This window comes from Amblyraja radiata, chromosome 8 (assembly GCF_010909765.2).
Source record: "Amblyraja radiata isolate CabotCenter1 chromosome 8, sAmbRad1.1.pri, whole genome shotgun sequence".
Classification (NCBI taxonomy): domain Eukaryota; kingdom Metazoa; phylum Chordata; class Chondrichthyes; order Rajiformes; family Rajidae; genus Amblyraja; species Amblyraja radiata.
The window spans coordinates 46,971,335-46,990,138 of NC_045963.1; the positions used below are offsets into that span (position 1 = coordinate 46,971,335).

At 41.2% G+C, this 18,804-nt stretch overlaps 1 protein-coding gene across 7 annotated transcripts in view; it reads left to right on the plus strand.

Moving 5' to 3' along the window:
- Window positions 1–18,804, plus strand: part of ltbp1 (latent transforming growth factor beta binding protein 1) — a 285,919-nt gene that overhangs the window by 158,976 nt on the left and 108,139 nt on the right. For all 7 annotated transcript variants that reach the window (XM_033025818.1, XM_033025817.1, XM_033025819.1 and 4 more), the window contains 4 exons: window positions 3,562–3,687; window positions 4,622–4,744; window positions 7,482–7,601; window positions 9,100–9,219. In XM_033025818.1, coding sequence (XP_032881709.1) covers window positions 3,562–3,687; window positions 4,622–4,744; window positions 7,482–7,601; window positions 9,100–9,219 — 489 coding nt within the window. The remainder of the gene's footprint in view (window positions 1–3,561; window positions 3,688–4,621; window positions 4,745–7,481; window positions 7,602–9,099; window positions 9,220–18,804) is intronic.

Here is an 18,804-nt window from a genome sequence, read left to right on the forward strand (position 1 = left end):
CTAAGAAAATCTATTTGTTGCTGATAATTCTAAATTAATATTGGAACAAAGAATGGTGAAATACTTTTGAAAGCAATGTGATTGTAATATAAAGCTTTGATTTAGTTTAGTTTAGTGACACAGCTGTGGCCCATTGGCCCACAGTCCACGCCAATCAATAATCACCCATACTATCCTACATACACACTATCCTACACTCTAGGGACAATTTACAGTAGCCAATTAACCTACAAACCCGGCACGTCTTTGAAATGGTTTAGGCTCTTGTCCAAAGTTTTCACAAACTTTCAGTTAAAAGAAAATTATCTTTTCTTTTATTTTAAACTAATTTCAGTGCCAGTAAACTTATATTTCTGTAAATCACTGCTTCAGTGACAAAGCCAGGAACTGAGGCAATTGCAAATAGCTGAGGGCACACGATGTTTCAGCATTGATTTAGATTGAGGGGGGATCTTATAGAAACTTACAAAATTCTTAAGGGGTTGGACAGGCTAGATGCAGGAAGATTGTACCCGATGTTGGGGAAGTCCAGAACAAGGGGTCACAGTTTAAGGATAAGGGGGAAATCTTTTAGGACCGAGATGAGAAAAACATTTTTCACACAGAGAGTGGTGAATCTGTGGAATTCTCTGCCACAGAAAGTAGTTGAGGCCAGTTCATTCGCTATATTTAAGAGGGAGTTAGATGTGGCCCTTGTGGCTAAAGGTATCAGGGGGTATGGAGAGAAGGCAGGTACAGGATACTGAGTTGGATGATCAGCCATGATCATATTGGATGGCGGTGCAGGCTCGAAGGGCCGAATGGCCTACTCCTGCTCCTATTTTCTATGTTTCTATGTTTCAGCATTGTATACTGACAGGTGACATCTTTGAATGCTGGGTATGGACGTCAAATAAAGAAGGGGTTTGACCCGAAGCTTCACGTTCCTTTTCTCCAGAGATGCTGCCTGACCCACTGAGTTACTCCAGCATTTTGTGTCTGTCTTCAGATAATTCCTCTCTGTCTGTGATTCTCTCCTGATGTACAAACGTGATTATGACAGAGGTTCCCACTGATGACAGCAATTAATTGGAAAAGTGCTTCAAAGTAACATTGTAGGCAATTAGAGTTCCTTGTTTATCCAAACAGTTCCTGATATATGTTTGCAATCGTGAAGGATAATTCCCAGATGTGCACATCAGTCTAGAGTGCCAGCAGTCTGGGGGAGATACACAGATATTTTTAAACTCCAGGGTTACTCGGGTTTGCTATTGCTGCCACATACCCGTTATCAGATATCTGAAAATAACTCAGAATTTCCTGACTGTTCAGCCTGTGTTCTGCTTCTGGATATCAAACTGCAATTGCCTGATGGATCGGTGCGTCGTTAAGAAGTCGCTGTTTTAATGCTGTTATCTGTTCCTTCAGAGCTTTGTATTTTTGTGACCTTATTAATGGAAGATTAAGAAATGAGAAACAGGGTAATATTGATGGAAAATAACCGTTGTCATTTCTTTCATTATGTCCAGAATTACCTTGAAGTGAACAAGATTGTGAAACAATAATTTTGGGAGAATAGTTTATTGGAGTAAAATATTAAATTGATTTCAATGTAGGTGATGCGTAGACTTGTGGAACATGTTGCACTGAGCACAGATTTATTCTCTTTGTCTAGAAAACTATATTTTTGTCCTAGAGGGAGTATAATGCAGATTCATCAGACTACTTCCTGGGATAGCTGGTTTGACTGGGCCTGTATTCTTTAGACGAGTGAGAGGTGATCTCATTGAAACCTACAAAGCTCTTAAAGGATTTGACAGGGTGGGTGGTGGGAGAATGTTTCCCCCGGCTGATGAGTCTAGAACCATGTGTCATAAACTTAGAATAACCTATGGGCCATTTACGACTGAGATGAGACATTTTGTGAATGATGTGAATTGTTGAATTCTATACCCCAAAGGGCTGGAAGGTTAGTCAATGCATTCTTTTTAAACAGAGATTGTTTGAATTTTGCATAGTAAAGGATCAAATGATATGGGGACAGTGCATGAAAATGGTATTGCAGTACAGATCTGCAATTATGACGAGTTGTAACCCAACTTAAAGGGCCAGATGTGTATGAAGCACCTGCAGATGCTGGTTTAAACTGAAGATAGACACAAAAGACTACAGTAACTCAGCGGGATAGGCAGTATCTCTGGGGAGAAGGAATGGGTGACATTTCCCAAACGTCAACCATTCCTTCTCTCCATAGATGCTGCTTATCCCGCTGAATTACTCCAGCATTTTGTGTCTTTTATTGGGCCAGATGTTTGATTCTTGTTTTCTAATATATAAGATTGTGTGCGAGTCTTAATGGAGAAGCTGTGTGCATTAATTTGTTAGATTTTCTTAAAAATGGTCTGCTTGCTTTTCACACCAACATTTACATGATTTCTCAGTAGCAACGTGTTCTGAGACATTTCATAGAAATGTTATCGATCAAAAAATACCCTTGGATGAGCTGCATAAGGGCAAAGGGTCTAAACATTAGGATTAAAGGATACAAAAGGAAATTAAGTTGTTGAGGGATGTATTTCTAGAGCTTGATCTTGAAAATATAGCCACATGGCTGTTCAGTTAAAATTAGGCTTGACTGGGAGGGCGGGAGTGGAGGAGTGGAACAAAGACCGTGGAAATTTTCAGGGCAGAGATTTAAGAGTAGATTGAGAATGTTAAAATTGAGGCCTTCGTAGCCATAGCGGTTTAACAAGCAATGGTGAGAGTTGGTGGCGGAGGGGAGGGAAGGAGGAGATACAGGGGTCAGTTACAGATGGAGTGAGAGATAAGGTCAGGATATTGGTTGCTGAGATTGGGATGAACTGAAGTTTAGGGAGAATGGAACAAATGAAGTCAACCAGAAATGCAACGGAACAGAGATACAAAGACAATGGAATGTAGGGCATTGGTGTGCACGTGTTATTTGTGAGGTGAGGACAAACAATATTTTGGAGCTGATCACATTGCACCCGTTAGCGGATTTGTAAATAATTAATTGGAACTCCTCTGTCGCACACGTACAGATTAACAACACCCCCTACTATTGACACATAAACGTGGCGAGATTATGTCAGCATTCCCATGATACAGGGATGAGGAAGGATAAGAATATCTTGCTGGAGGCCCCTCCAATACCTTGATTTAGGAGATTTCTAAAATCATGCAGATTGTGAAAGAAGACCTTGTTTAGCCATGTATCAATAGGCTAGACGGGCCCATAGTACTTCACATAGTAATGTACACACAGGGTCAAATAAGATTTTGAATAAGGAATGTAGCAAAAATATTTTACATGATCAGACAGTTTCCCTCCATACACTAAAAAGTAGTGGACTAATGAAATGTATCCAAACTTCGTATTATAAGGAAGGTAGCTCAGTATATCGCTAACTAGTTTGCAATGCAATTCAATAATAAAGTATGAATCTTTACAGTCTGAAGTATAGTCCCAACCCTAATGGTCGCCTATCCATGTTATCCGGAGATGCTGCCTGACCCGCTGAGTCATTGTTCCAATGTTCTAATTCGAGTTTCTATTTTCAGAAATCGACGAGTGTTCAGTTAACCTTCAAATCTGTGGACCTGGACAGTGTATTAATCTTCCAGAGGGATTTACATGTAACTGTGATCCTGGATTCCACCTCAACACCTTGCAAACCGCATGCGACGGTAAGAATCAACAGCCTAGACCTTACTCTTTGGGTGTAATTATACATACTAGATAAATGCACAGAGTTGACAAATTTTGAACTGAAGTGGAAATGTGGCTTTAGCATTCAGTTTTCTGTGGCCAATCCAGCAGTTGCTTAACTTTAAGAACCTTGGTTCCCTTGAACTTCCTTGGCAATCCACCTTGATATGTTTTTTTGTTCCGACTTGGGCTTTGGACTGTCACTCTAGGTGGAAGTCGAGCTTTTAACAGAGGCCTGGGAGTAATACTTAATAGAGTCATATGGCACAGAAACAGGCCCTTCAGCCCAAAATGCACCAACTAACCTAGTCCCATTTGGCCCATATTTCTCTAAACCTTTCCTCACCATTTCCTCATCTGTCCAATTGCCTTTAAATGTTATTATTATACCTGCTTCAACTACCTCCTCTGGAAGCTCATTCCACATACCCACCACCTCCAAGTGGAAAAAGTTGCCACTCGGGTTCCTATTAAATCTGTCACCTCTCACCTTAAACCTATGTCCTCTAGCTCTTGATTCCTCTACCCTGGGTAAAAGACTCTGTGCATTCACCCTATCAATTCTCCTCATGATTTTATGCACCAAAGCCTCTTGCATTCTAAAGAATTAAGTCCTAGCCTGCTTAGCCTAGCCTATCAGTTCCCCAGGAACGGAGTACTGATTGGGGATGATCAGCCATGATCAAACTGAATGGTGGTGCTGGCTCGAAGGGCCAAATGGCCTACTCCTGCACCTATTGTCTAATGTCTATTGTCTAATCTCTCCCTGAAGCTCAGGACCTGAAATCCTGGCAATAGTTCTCACTCTGGTGCCTACTGATTCTCACTCTGAAACCCACTCTGGACTCTGCCTCAGCTTGACCAGTGCTGGATTAAGTGAAGCCACTAATGAACATGGTCTGACTTTCACAGATGTGGATGAATGTGCCCAGGCCCTACAACCATGTTCCAATGGCCACTGTAAGAACACCGAAGGGAGCTTCCGATGCATCTGTCGCCAAGGCTTTACATTAAATGGAGGAACACAATGCACTGGTAATGCTCCACGTTTCAAAAGGAGGATCTAATGTCATGGCCATTGGAATGCTAGTTTACAAAATTCAAAACCTCGAACTTCTGCAAGGGATTTTGCAGTCTCTTAATTAAAAGTCAATTCTCTTAGAATGGACGTAGAGAGGATGTTTCCACTAGTGGGAAAGTTTAGGACTAGAAGTCATAGGCTCAGAATTAAAGAATGTTCCTTTATGAAGGAGATGAGGAAGAATTTTTTTAGTCAGTCGGTGGTGAATCTGTGGAATTCTTTACCACAGAAGGCTGTGGAAGCCAAGTCAATGGATATTTTTAAGGCATAGATAGATAGGTTCTTGATTAGTACGGGTGTCAGGGGTTATGGGGAGAAAGCAGGAGAATGGGGTTAAGAGCGAGAGATAGGTCAGCTATGATTGAATGGCGGAGTAGACGATGGACCGAATGGCCTAATTCTGCTCATTTTACTTACGACCTTATGACCTTATAACACCATTAATCTCCCATTCCCTTGTGAATAGAAGTTCAAAATATATATAATTGATGCTGGAGTGGATGGAAATAGTGTCGTTCTGCCGAAGGCCAGAGAGGAAGACCGCTGGACATTTTGTCGAGTTTAACTTTCATGAATGTTTCATGGTTCATGGTTCATTCAGAAGTTAGTTTCACTGCTGTCGTAGAGTACAGATATTCAGAAGTAATTCCAGCATGAGCCTAGCACCTCTCCCTAGATTTACAAGCAACGTTATGCACCCGTGGTTTTTCCTGTGAGCAAGAACTTGGAATCAGCTTGACAAAAAAACAGCTTGTCAGGCAGCATCTGTGAAGGGAAGTGGACAGGCGATGTTATGGGTCAGACATTTCTTCTTCTCTGAAGAAGGGTCCTGACCCGAAACATCATCTATCTATTTCCATTCACAGATACTGCCGAACTTGTTTATGTTTTCCAGACCTTTAGTTTTTGCTCAAGATTCCAACATCAGCAGTCTCTTGTGTCTCCAACTTAAAAATATTTACTCATTATAATAGAGGTCTGACTTCCACATTTTTGAGCACACTAACTAAATTAATAACTAATAAATTATTCACATCTTTATATTTAGCCAGTTGTTAACCTGTCTATTTAAAAAGAGCTGTTGACAGCTTTGAAATAGCATCAGCTGCATGTGCTATTGCTGTAAAAATAGTGTTCAGTGGAAGATAGCGTGAAATGCCCCAATCTTGGCCCTGACAGTGAAAGATCCAGAAGAATTATAAACTATTTGTATAATATTTGGTTGTATAGACTAAAGACTACCGTGGTGATCATGCGTAATGCAAGTGACATTTTAGACCTAAATGTAGCATTAGCTGCCTGTGTAGTTGCATGGATAGAGTGTGGAAACAGGCCCTATGGCCCCCCGAGTCCACACCGACCAGCGATCACCCCGTACGCTAACACTATCCTATTCCTTGAACAAAGGAGGCTAAATATTTAAAGAGCATCTGAGGGGCAGATTTTTCACACAGAGGGTAGTTGGTACATGGACTAAGTTGGCAGAGGAGGTGGTAGAAGCAGATATGGTTGCAAGACATTTAAAAGACATTGGGATACATGGATTTGGAAGGAATAGAGGCGTGGGAGCTAAAAGCTGTCAAATGGGATTAGTGTTGATATGCATGTTGGTCAGTATGAATCAATTGGGCCGAAAGACCTTTTTCTGTGCTGCACAACTCTAAGAATCTAAGTATAGGATACCAAGCAAGGTGGTTGGATTGAATGGTATGGCTCAGTAGCATACCTGCTCGAGCTGCTACCTCACAGCTCTAAAGACCCAGGAACAATACTGACATCAAGTGATGTCTATGTGGAATATATATATTGTCCCTGTCACCACATAAGTTTACTTCCGATGCTCCGATTTCCACCCACTAACTCTATCTATCTATCTTGAGACATTATGAAAATATTGTGTCAATTTCTGCACTCTGCACTATTGGAAGGATGTAAAGATCCAAGAGATCCAAGTTGAAGGTTTACTGGAACGGTCCCGGTGCTGTGAGGGTCTCCTGTTACATGGGTAGTCTGGAGAACTGAGAATGTGGTGTTTGGAACATACAAGGTTGAAAGGTATCCATCAAGAATCTAGACAGACTAATTAAAGAGAAACTGTTTCCATTGGCAGTAGGGTTAAGAACTAGAGAATATGTGTTAAAGGAGATTGGCAAAAATTTTAGAGGTAACACGAGGGAATGTTTATCCACAGCAGAATGTTTATTCACACAAAATCTCCTCAAAGGGTGGGGAAGCAGAGTTAGTTATTACTTTCGAAAGAAAATCAAATGGATATTTGACAGAGACAAAAAATGCAGGCAATATGGAAAGAACTGGAAAATGGAGCAAAATGGCCTCCTTTGTTTAGTTTAGAGATACTGCGTGGAAACAGACCCTTCGGCCCACCGAGTCCACACCGACCTGCGATCCCCACACAATAACACTTTCCTACACACACACGGGACAATTTACATTTAAAAAAATACTAAGCCAATTAACCTTCAAACTTGAACGCATTTGGAGTGTGGGAGGACACCAAATCGAACCCGGGTCTCTGGCGCTCAAAGTGCTGTAAGGCAGCAATTTTACCGCTGCTCAACCCTGCCGCCTTTTGCTTTAACAGCTCTGATTATTTATACACTATTAGATGTTATTAGCTAAAAAATATGATATTTTGCTCCTAAGTTGAACTATTTATGTTATAATTTCAAGATATCAATGAGTGCCTGAGACGTAATATCTGTGGAGCAGGCCATTGCATAAATGTTGAAGGCTCCTATAGATGCGAGTACTGTGATGCAGGGTACAGAATGAACAGTGGACAATGTGAAGGTGAGTGTGTGTTTCAGCTGTTAAATAGACCCTGTGCAACTGAATGGCTTTGAACACCAGCTTGTACTATCTTTTGCGTTTCGGCCCGAAACGTTGCCTATTTCCTTCGCTCCATAGATGCTGCTGCACCCGCTGAGTTTCCCCAGCAATTTTGTGTACCTTGTACTATCTAGCAGTTAGGATTTTGAATTCATGTTATTTGGAAGCAGGATAAAGCAATGTGCAAAGAGATTGGGGAATCGTACTCCAAACAAACAAAACAACAGGAGGTACACATAAATGCTGGAGAAACTCAGCGGGTGCAGCAGCATCTATGGAGCGAAACAAAACAACAGTGTGCTTCCCATTCCCAGTCTGTGGATACCTCATTGTTGTGCCACAGCCACTGCCTTTGACCCGAGAAGTACAGGGAAAATCAATCCAAAAATGTTATCTAAAAAATATAAACAAGCTTGTATACCCATAATCCAGCACCATAAATGAAATCCAAAGCTTGAGTGTGGGATCAGGCAATGGTGGGAGCTTCTTTGGCCCAAGGAAATGCTGGCATGATTCCTCATTGCCACCCAGCCACCTGTTTCCTTCCCCACCAGAATTCATTTCTCCATTAAGTAAGCAGTTGTATGAGATGGAAATTCATTGTACAAACATGCACTTGTACTGGTGGCTGCACATGGTTTGTGCTTTCATTGTCCAAGTGGAGCTGGATCTTGGAAGTAAAGACCATGTAGTACATTCAATGAAGATGATTGAGAACTTTCTTGAAGCACCACATTTATGGAAGCAGATTCCAGTTTAATGGTTTCCTGCTTGGTCTCAGCACTGATCATAGTGTGAGCTACTAACCCTTACCTCCTGTGACTCTCACCACACTCTGGGCAGATTTGTCATGAGATTCTCCAATGGATTTTCATTGGTTACCAGTTGCCCCTGTGCATTGATCTACTTTGTCTCGGGTTTGAGGCAACATTTGCACAGAGTGAATGTTGACGCTGCTGCATGGAACTACCTTAGATAAAAGGCTGTAAGTATTGGAAAGTCTTACACCTTGCACAAACTCAGCAAGTTTGAAAGGGAGACAGAGGCAACAAAGAAATATAAACACAGTTGGAATGTAGAAAATGTAGAAGCCAAAGTGCACCCATTAAGTTTTCACAAACAGCGATATCACAATGAGCAGATGATGCACTTTGGTCGAACAATATAAGTTATTGTTTTCATGAACATCAGTGGAGAGCAGCTAATGAATGTATAACTTTCTACCGTGCACGTGGGTTTAGTCAGTGACAAGTGACAAACAGGGACCTCCTCTTCACGGTCTGCTGTAATAATCGTCTTTTGAAGTGTTTAAAATTTGAAACATTTGAGCTGATCTAACAATCAAGGAAATAGGACATTGTTACTTTAAAATGTTACTCTTTTCTGCTATTAGAATAGTAAAATTAAAGTTGAAGCATGTTCAAATTGAATTTGCTGTGTGATTTATTTAAATTTACAGACATTGATGAATGCCAGGATTCCAATACATGTCTGTCTGGAAGATGCAATAACAGTCCTGGCTCTTATGAGTGTGTATCTTGCCCAGAAGGATACACAGGCAGAAATGGCCAGTGCATAGGTACGTAGTGTCATCTGACTATACACTGGTTGTTCTGTATACAGAGTGTGCTTTTTTTCACTTGAAACATTATGTATGAAAGATCTTCATTTCTTCCAATATTATCTATTGTAACTAGTGGTTAAAATGTAACTTTGGCTTCAACAATCTTGCATTAGTGGGGGATAGGATTACAAATCTTGATACAGAATACCTATTCCATGAAGCATATCCTCTTAAGTATATTGCATAGCCCTGCAATGTATGATCTTATAAATTACACCATCTCTTGCGTGTTATCTGAAAAAGGAAATATATAGAATAGAAGAAATATCTCCTTCCATCTCTGGCAATATGTGTTACAATTTTTATTCACCCCAGTCCATTTACTTCCATTGACTTAGCAAAGATGAGCTAAAATGTTGGCTTGTAGAATCAAATAAAACTAAAGATGATTTATAAAAACATAAAAGTAAAGAACACATCAAATAAAAAGTAAAGCTTATTAGAGACACAAACATTAACCTGACAAGGGAATGGTTCAAATGATTTATTTGATCTGTATTCAAGTTAGAATGAAAATAAGGTACAGCAGAAAGAATGTAAAATATTGATAATGCAGCAAGCAGTTTCTGAAACGGCATGTTCAAAATTAATTTATAACATTTCATCAGTTTTATCCAAATGTCATAAATACAGGTTAGATGGACAGAGAAACACCAAACACTTCGGCCCAGCATGCCCACACTGGCCAACATGTCCCATCCACACTAATCCCACCTACCTGCGTTTGGCCCATATCCCTCTAAACCTATCCTATCCATGTACCTGTCTGATTGTTTCTTAAACGTTGCAATAGTCCTTGTCTCAACTACCTCCTCTGGTAGCTCGTTCCACATTCCCACCACCCTTTGGGTGAAAAAAATACCCCTCAGATTCCTATTAAATCTTTTCTCCCTTACCTTAAACCTATATCCTCAGGTTATTGATTCCCCTACTCTGGGCAAGGCACTGCGCGTCTACCCAATCTATTCATCTCGTGATTTTATACACCTCTATACTCAGCACAAAGATATGAGCCCTGGGAATAGTAACGGCTGCACCTTGTGCTGACAGACTGCCTGGATCTTGCATCTTGCGCACAACCTCCTGCTGGACGTGTTGGAAGCTGCTGTCCCTCTCTCTCACTCTCTTTCGCTGCTTTCCACAGCCCAGAAGTTTTGCTATGGTAGCAGGCACTGTGCTTGGCAGCTTTCTGCTGGCTTCCAACATAGCCAGCAAGAAGTGATAAGGTGTCCAAATGATCCAGGTAGCCTAACAACACCATGAGCGTGTCTGCACTACCCCTCTCCAGTCAGCACCACCACCAGCCCTCACAGGCAGCCCCTCCACACTAACCTGCGCAGAGATTGGGTTTGGTGGAAGAGCCAGCAGAGGGCAGTAATTTGTGCCCGGTTCCTTGCGCAGCAGCACACAGCATGAGTTCAACAAGGATTCATACCAGATTTCTGGTAGAACAGCGCTGTCTGTTTTCCATCTCTTAATATATATCACGCTATCATGACGCTGATTTTTACTGATTCCATATGTGCTCTTAGAGCCAGGGAGGGAGACAGCATAGCATCCAGTATTTCTGTCCAACTAGTCCATGCCAATCAAGATGCCTAGTCTCATTTGCACACATTTGGTCCATATCCCTCCAAACCTCTGCTATCCACGTACGTGTACAATGTTGTATTGTACTTGCCTCAACTATTCTTCGGTCAGCTCATTCCATATACACCCTCTTACCTTAAACCTATGCCCTCTAGTTCTTGATTCTCAAACCTTGAGAAAAAGGCCATATACAATCACCTATCGATTCGTCTCATGATTTTATACCGATCTATAAGATTATCCTTCAAATCCTGTGCTCCAAGGAATAAAGTTCTAGCCTGCATGACCTCTCCCAATAGCTCAAGCCCTTGAGTCCTTGCCACATCCTTGTAAATCTTCCCTGCACTCTTTCCAGCTTAATTACATACTTCGTGTAACAGGGTGACCAGAACTGAACAAAATACTCCAGATGCGGCCTCACCAGCATCTTGTACAACTATCACAGAGCATCCCAACTTTTATATTCAGTTCCCTGACTCATGAAGGCCAGCGTGACAAAAGCCTTCTCCACCGCTCTATCTACGTGTGATGCCACTTTTAGGGAACTTCAAGATCACTATGTTCCACAGCAGTCCAAAGGGCCTGACCATTCACCATGAAGATCCTGCCCTGGTTCCTGGATTGACTCCCCTAATGTAACACCCTGTACTATCTGAGTTAAACTCCATTAGCCAATCCTCGGTCCACTTGCCCAGCTGATCAAGATCCTGCTGTAATTCATGCTGCCATTGTCAATGTCAATGATGCCACCTATTTTAGTGCCATCTGCAAATTTACTAATCGTATGTTCTCATCCAAATCGTTGATATAGATGCCAAACAACAATGTGCCCAGCACTGAACCCTGTGGCACACACTAGTCACAGGCCTCCAATTCACCACCATCCTTTGTTTCCTACCATAAAATCAATTCTGTATCAAGCTCTCCCAGGATCCCCTATGATCTAACCTTCCAGAGCAACCTACCATACGGAAGCTTATCAAAGGCTTTGCGGAAGGCTATATAGACTATGCCTATGGCCCTGCCTTCGACAACCTTGGTTCTTGGTTACTTTTTCAAACAACTCAATCAAATTAAATCAGACTGCTCAGTCTGAAGAAGGGTCTCGACCCGAAATGTCACCCATTCCTTTTATCCAGAGATGCTGCCAGTCTCGCTGAGTCACCCCAGCATTTTGTGTCTATCTTCGGCCTAAACCAGCATCTGCAGTTCCTTCCTGCACATATCAAATTTAATGTATAAGTTTCAAGGATCAAAGTACAAGTTTAATTAAGTTCATTTGTTTAATGTTACAAGTAGTTAGTTTGTTATTATAAGGAATACCAAATGACTGGAACCTAGTTTAAGACAGAGATTCTGTCTCAGGAAAATAGTGAGCAGAATACTGCAGATAGCAGCTGTACGTCATTAGGTTCTTTGTACCTGTTCTTCATATTCCAAGAACTGCTTTTAAAAGTAGATTTTGGAAAATAACCGCACATTGCTTTGATGACCTTGAACATATTGGGAATTCCTGGGCCCATAGTGATACTTAATGATGGACTGCAAGGAATGGTGCGGAGACATTGCAAACATAGAAAGACAAATTGCTGGATGTCTTTAAATACCCATTGATCTGTAGATGTTACTGACTAACTGTTGTTAACTTACCAAAGCGTAGAGGAGGTAATTAGAATGGAAGGGAAATTAAATAATCTCTCACGAATCACACTCGCAATACCTTTTTGTTAAATCGGGGAAGCAAATACCAGAATGACATTGAGCTGAGGTGCTTGAGCTTATCTTTATTATATCTCAAATCCTGAGCAATCGGGAGAGGTTGAGCAGGCTAGGACTCTATTCCTTTGAACGCTGGGGGATGAGGGGTGATATTATGGAGGTGTACAAAATCATGAGAGGAGTAGATCGGGTAAGTCTCTTGCCCAGAGTAGGGGAATTGAGAACCATAGGTTGAAGGTGAGAGGGGGAAAGATTTTATAGGAACTGGAGAGGTAACGTTTTTACACAAAGGGTGCTTGATAGGTGTATGGAACGTGCCGCAAGAGGAGGTAGTTGAGGCAGGTACATGGATAGGATAGGTTTAGAGGAATATGGGCCAGTGCAGGCAGGTGGGACTAGTGTAGATGGGACATATTCGACGGGTTGGGCAAGTTGGGCCGAAGGGCTTGTTTCCTTGCTGTATGACTCATTGATTTTGCTATTCTTTTCTGCAAAAACCTTGTACTATCAAGTCTGAGACTTTTAACTTAGTTTTCTAAAGTGATGGAGGTATTTCTGTGTATGTATTAGCAAGGTGAGCTGCAGTGAGCTGATTTGCTAATTTCAGTGTTTAATACCAATTATTTTGTTAATAATTTGAAACGGTAGTAAAGGGCAGTACCATCTCAGGTGGGCACTGAAATATGGGGAAAACTGTCTCTCGTGTATAGCCAAGGTTTTATTTATTCACGCAGCAAGCTCTTTCTCAGAGCTTTAGTGTAGACCTGTTTGTCAGACTGTGAACGGCATTATTGGTAGACGGATGTCCCATCCTAATGTGATGTTCCCAGGTCTGCGAATCTATGGCCTGGCTGCTTCTGGCTTTATTTTAAGTGCTGGGACCAGTCAGAAGCCAATATTTATCTTGGCAATTGATCTACAATTTTTTACGTCACTTTCTTTGATGGTAACATTTACTGCACAGTCATCGTAGTCCCATGGAATATGGTACCATTCGATCACTGTGATCATTTAAATCGATCAACACTTGCCCTGAAATGCAATACAGTAAACGGACCTCTGTATAGCGGATTTCAGTTATACACCTCCCGCTGCACCCCCCGATACACATTGAGCTGGCGTTACGTGGTGGGAGCTTCCGGGTGCGGGAGCAGAGAGAGCAAGCAGCATGAAGGCAGCGTGAGTACCGGACCTGTTCCTATTGCACTGCTTATGGGGCCAGGGGCCCTGCAGCTCTCCAGCATGTCAATTCCTGCTTGTTAAACCATCCCCCAATGTCGTGTTTCTTCCCTCCCTGGTCATGGGTTAAATCCCCTCACTCAGTATATCAGATAATGGATAACATTCCCCCTCCCGTGGTCCGTTATAGCAAGTGTTTACTGTAATTGCTCCAGTGTGGATCAATTATACACTGGGTCCACACTAATAGTGTGGCCCTTAAGATGAATTCATTCCCTTTGCTTCTGAGTTGTATATGAGTGCTTTGCCACCTTTCCATCTTCTAATGCGCACAACTCTAAAATCACATATCACATTTTATTGACTAGACGTCTGCCTGTTATTTCAGGTATTAAATAGTCTGCATTTAAAATTAAGCAGAATAATTTAAAATAACTATGATTTAAAAAAAGAAAGCAATTAAGGCACCTGTGCATTTTCAGTATATCGTCTTAGTCAAAAAAGAGCAACATTTCTCAGTGAAGCTTCCCCAAAGACCACATATCCCCACACAGCCATCATAGGCTACCCTCAGATCTCGGGCCCATTTTCAAATGTCGCACCTTCCCTTTTGACTGCTCACATAATGGAAGAGGATAAAGTGAGATACTGAAATTACTGAGTAGAGAGCAGTAAAAAGAGGAGGGAGAGGAAGAGGTTGAGGGAGATCAGAATAGAGTGAGAAAGGAAGGGCTGAGTGACAAAAAGGCGATGAGAGAGGATGATGGAGAAAGATAGTGAGACGGTGAGAGAGGTTGAGAGGAAATGTGGGAGAGAGGAAGAAAGTGAAACGGAGGGTGGGAGGGAGTGTTAAGTATGAGTGGGAAAGTATGAGAGTAAGAGAAAAACAGTATTTATGAAGGTTACAGAAGTGAATAAGAGAGTGACCATTAGGTAGAAATTTGACCTTGGGTGCAAGAACCAAAATAGCAGTGGAGGATATAATGTTCCACTGGAACAGAATATCAGAAGTAGAGTCCTATATTATGCCTTTAGTGTCAGTAACCAAGAACACATTTCTACCCTGTATTCTGCTCTTTGCTTAGATACTGTATTACCTTACACATGAACAGAAGGAGGGAGAAATGCATAAGCAATTTGTGTATAAAATCCACCTTTCAGGCTCATGTTGGACTCGCTGTAAAATATCCAATTTTGAGATCTGCTTGTACGTGTATTTTCCACACTTTTGTACATTTCTGGAAATAATTTTGAGTGAAAGAAAGTTTATTTTCATTAGCATGGTGCAATGTTTACATTTAGAATCAGTTTTAGGGTGAATAATTCAGTTGCTTGGGATACAAATAGCAGAAAGTGGCATTCATAGACAGGTTGTTGAAAGCTCATTCCACGCATAATCCTTCTTGGCAAACCACACAGGCCTCATTGGGAATCAGCTGTATCTCTTTTCAATTTCCTGTTACAAATAGAACATGCAGTCACATGCAAGGAAGAATGCTATTTAAGACTAATCCAGACAGTCTTCTGTTAAGTTGTATGGCTGATGGATGCTACAGATGTTCCTTGATAAATATGACAGCACGTTATTATAGAAACAACATTCCATGGATTTATTTTCCTTTTAATTGTTCTTTTAATTTTCCTCAGAATATTTTGCTTAATTACCACATAGATAATCACTTTACTCTCTGTTTAAATTCAACAATGGTGAGCTGCCTACTCATCGCGAAATAAAACCCAGAATTGGGGGACTATGAGAAAATTGAGAACAATCTTTCAGAAACGGAGAAAGTAGATTGTGAAAGTAAACCAGCAAGAAATAAAACAGCTGATTATAAGGCAACTGTAAAAAGAGATCGTCACATGTAAACTTGTGTCCCTTGAAGACTGAGGCAGGAGGGGATATAATTATCTGTGTACTTAAGTAATTTGGGCATCAGCATCGATAATTGCCCTGGAACTGTGCGGCATTCTGAGTTATTTCAACAAGCACTTTGACGGAGTCTAAATTTTGTGAGATTTTCTTCCCAAAAGGACTTTGGTCAACTGTGTGGAATTTTCTCCAACAATCTGGTGGTTTAATGGCTTTCATTCCAAATGTTAAAAAAAGAACTGTATTTAAATTCCCCAGCTATCTTGGAGGGATTCAAAGTCTCCTGATGATCAATCCAGATCTCTGCATTTTTAATCCACTGTGAGGCAATAGTTGAGACAACAAAACTAATAGTTTCAATTTTTGTAATACAGATGTAATTAGAAATAGCAGGGGGACAAAGGATCAAGATAGACATTAATATTAAGGAAAATTGAAGCCATAAAATACTTTGGTTAGGACACATTTGAAGTATTGTGTGTAGTTCTAGTTTCCTCATTACAGGAAGTACATGAAGGCTTTGGAGAGGGTGCAGAAAAAGGTTTACCAGAATGTTGCCTGAATTAGAAGGTATTAGCTCTAAGGAGACGTTGGACAGGCTTGAATTATTTTCTTACTGGAAGTTGAGGGAAGTACATAGAACATAGAATAGTGCAGCACAGGAATGAGCCCATAGGCCCACAATGTTTGTGCCGACCATATCCCTCTCTTCCCTGCACTTCTAAGTGCCTATCTAAAAGTTAAACATCACTATCATTCCTGCCTCCACCACCACCCCAGGCAGTGTGTTCCAGGCCCCCACCACTCTCTGTGTTAAAAAAAGATTTTCTCCGCACATCTTCATTAAATCTTCCTGCTCTCACCTTATGCCCTCTAGTGTTGGACATTTCCACCCTGGGTAAAAGATTCTGACTGTACCTATCTATGCTTCTCATAATTTTATATACTTCTATCAAGTCTCCCCTCAACCTCTGATATTCCAGAGAAAACAATCCAGGTCTATCCACTCTCCCTGAAACTGAAACACTAATCCAGGTAGCATTCTGCTAAATCTCCTCTGCACCCTCTCCAAAGCCGCCATATCTTTCTTGTAATGGGTGACCAGAACTTCACTCAATGCTCAACTGCGGCCTAACCAAAGTCCTATAGAGCTGCCTAAATCAAATTATGAGAGGCATGCGTGGATATACGGTCACAAGCTTTTTTCCCAGTGTGGAAATATCAAAAATTAGAGGTCAAAGGAGTAAAGTTGAAAGGAGATATGTGGGACAAATTTTTAATAGAGAGGGTTATGATGCCTGGAACATGCATATATATATTGTATATATGATAGTGGCGTTTGAGAGATTTTTAAATAGGCACATGGATATGCAACGAGTGGAGGAGTGTGGATCATGTGCATGCAGATCAAATTAGTTGATCTTGGCATCATGTATAGCACAGACATTGTGGGCTGAAGGGCCTATTCCTGGGCTGCACATTTGTGTGTTCTATGTGAAATATAACAAAAAAGTTAATGGGACAACAGAGGACAGAACTTCAGCATTTAGTGATCAACATGGGTTATCTCCTAAACTTGTGTGAACTCTAGCATCAAGATTTATAATGGCAGTTGCTACATACGAACGGCATTGCCTCTTTCATTCACCATTCTGCCTTGGAAATATATTACTATTTTATTATCGCTGAGTCTGAATTTTGGATCTCCCTGTCCTACAGCACTGTATGACTAGCTTCTTGGGAAAGAGTGCTTCAGTTCAAGAAGACAGCTGACCGCCACCTTCTCAAGGCCAATAACTTCTGTCCTCAGATTCCTTAAAAAATAAAAATATAAACACATTTATTCAAGACATAAGTGCTGAAATGATGGATGACCTGATTGTGATCTTTCAAAATGTCTTGATTCTGGATGGGTCCTGGTGGAGCAGTAAATCTAACATAGTTGTTTGGCGAAGGAAGGAAAAAATAGGAAACCATTCAACAAATAGTTTGACATCAATCGAAGGGAAAATAGTTCAATCGATTTTTAAAGATGTTGAGGTAGCTTCTAGACAATAGCCAATAGGTGCAGGAGTAGGCCATTCGGGCCAGCACCGTCATTCAATGTGATCATGGCTGATCATCCACAAGCAATACTCCGTTCCTGCCTTCTCCCCATATCCCTGGACTCTGCTATCTTCAAGAGCCCTATCTAGCTCTCTCTTGAAAGTATCCAGATAACCGGCCTCCACCACCCTCTGATGCAAAGAATTCTGTTTCCTGCCTCTAGCATGTCCAAACCCTTAATAATCTTATATGTTTCAATAAGATCCCCTCTCTTCCTTCCAAATTCCAGAGTATACAAGCCCAGCCGCTCCATTCTCTCAGCAGATGACAGTCCCGCCATCCTGGGAATTAACCTTGTGAACATATAGATATTAACCGTATTTTAAATATAAACCGATTCATTGACCGTTACCTAGATTTAGTAAATCTCATAACTATTAGGTATTAGATTAAAATAAACGGGTTAATAAAGAGCACACACAAAAACACAATAACAAGGTACTCTGCACCCATTCGACTTAAGCAAGATGTGAAACCTGTGTATTGTCGACCAAGACCTGTACTATATGCACTAAAGCAACAAGTGGAGGAAGAACTTGACAGGTTAAAGCAGAATAGAGTACTCGTGAAGACAGACCAGAGTAACTGGGCAACGCCAATTGTGGCCATACCCATGGTTGACAAAACTGTTGGACTATGCGGTGACTACAAAGTCACAATCAACCAAGCCGTGACGATGAACAAAATCCGTTACCTACCTCGCAAGATCTGTACACAGAACTTAGTGGAGCAAAAGTCTTCACTAAACTGGATTTGTCTCACGCTTATGCCCAACTCACTGTCGACAAGGAAAGTCAGCAGTACTTGACTATCAATACACATAAGGGCTTGTATTCATATACAAAGCTGCCCTATGGTGTGAAATCCTCCCCGAAAATCTTCCAGTCTGTCATGGACAAAATGTTGCAAGGCATTCCGCACTGTGTGTGCAACCAGGATGACCTAGTGATATTCACAGAGGGCATGGTAGAACATCTGGCAATCCTCGAGCAAGTTCTCACACGATTGAACTGCCACAATGTCAAACTGCGACAAAGTAAATGTGCATTTATGCAGTCAGAGTTGGTCTACCT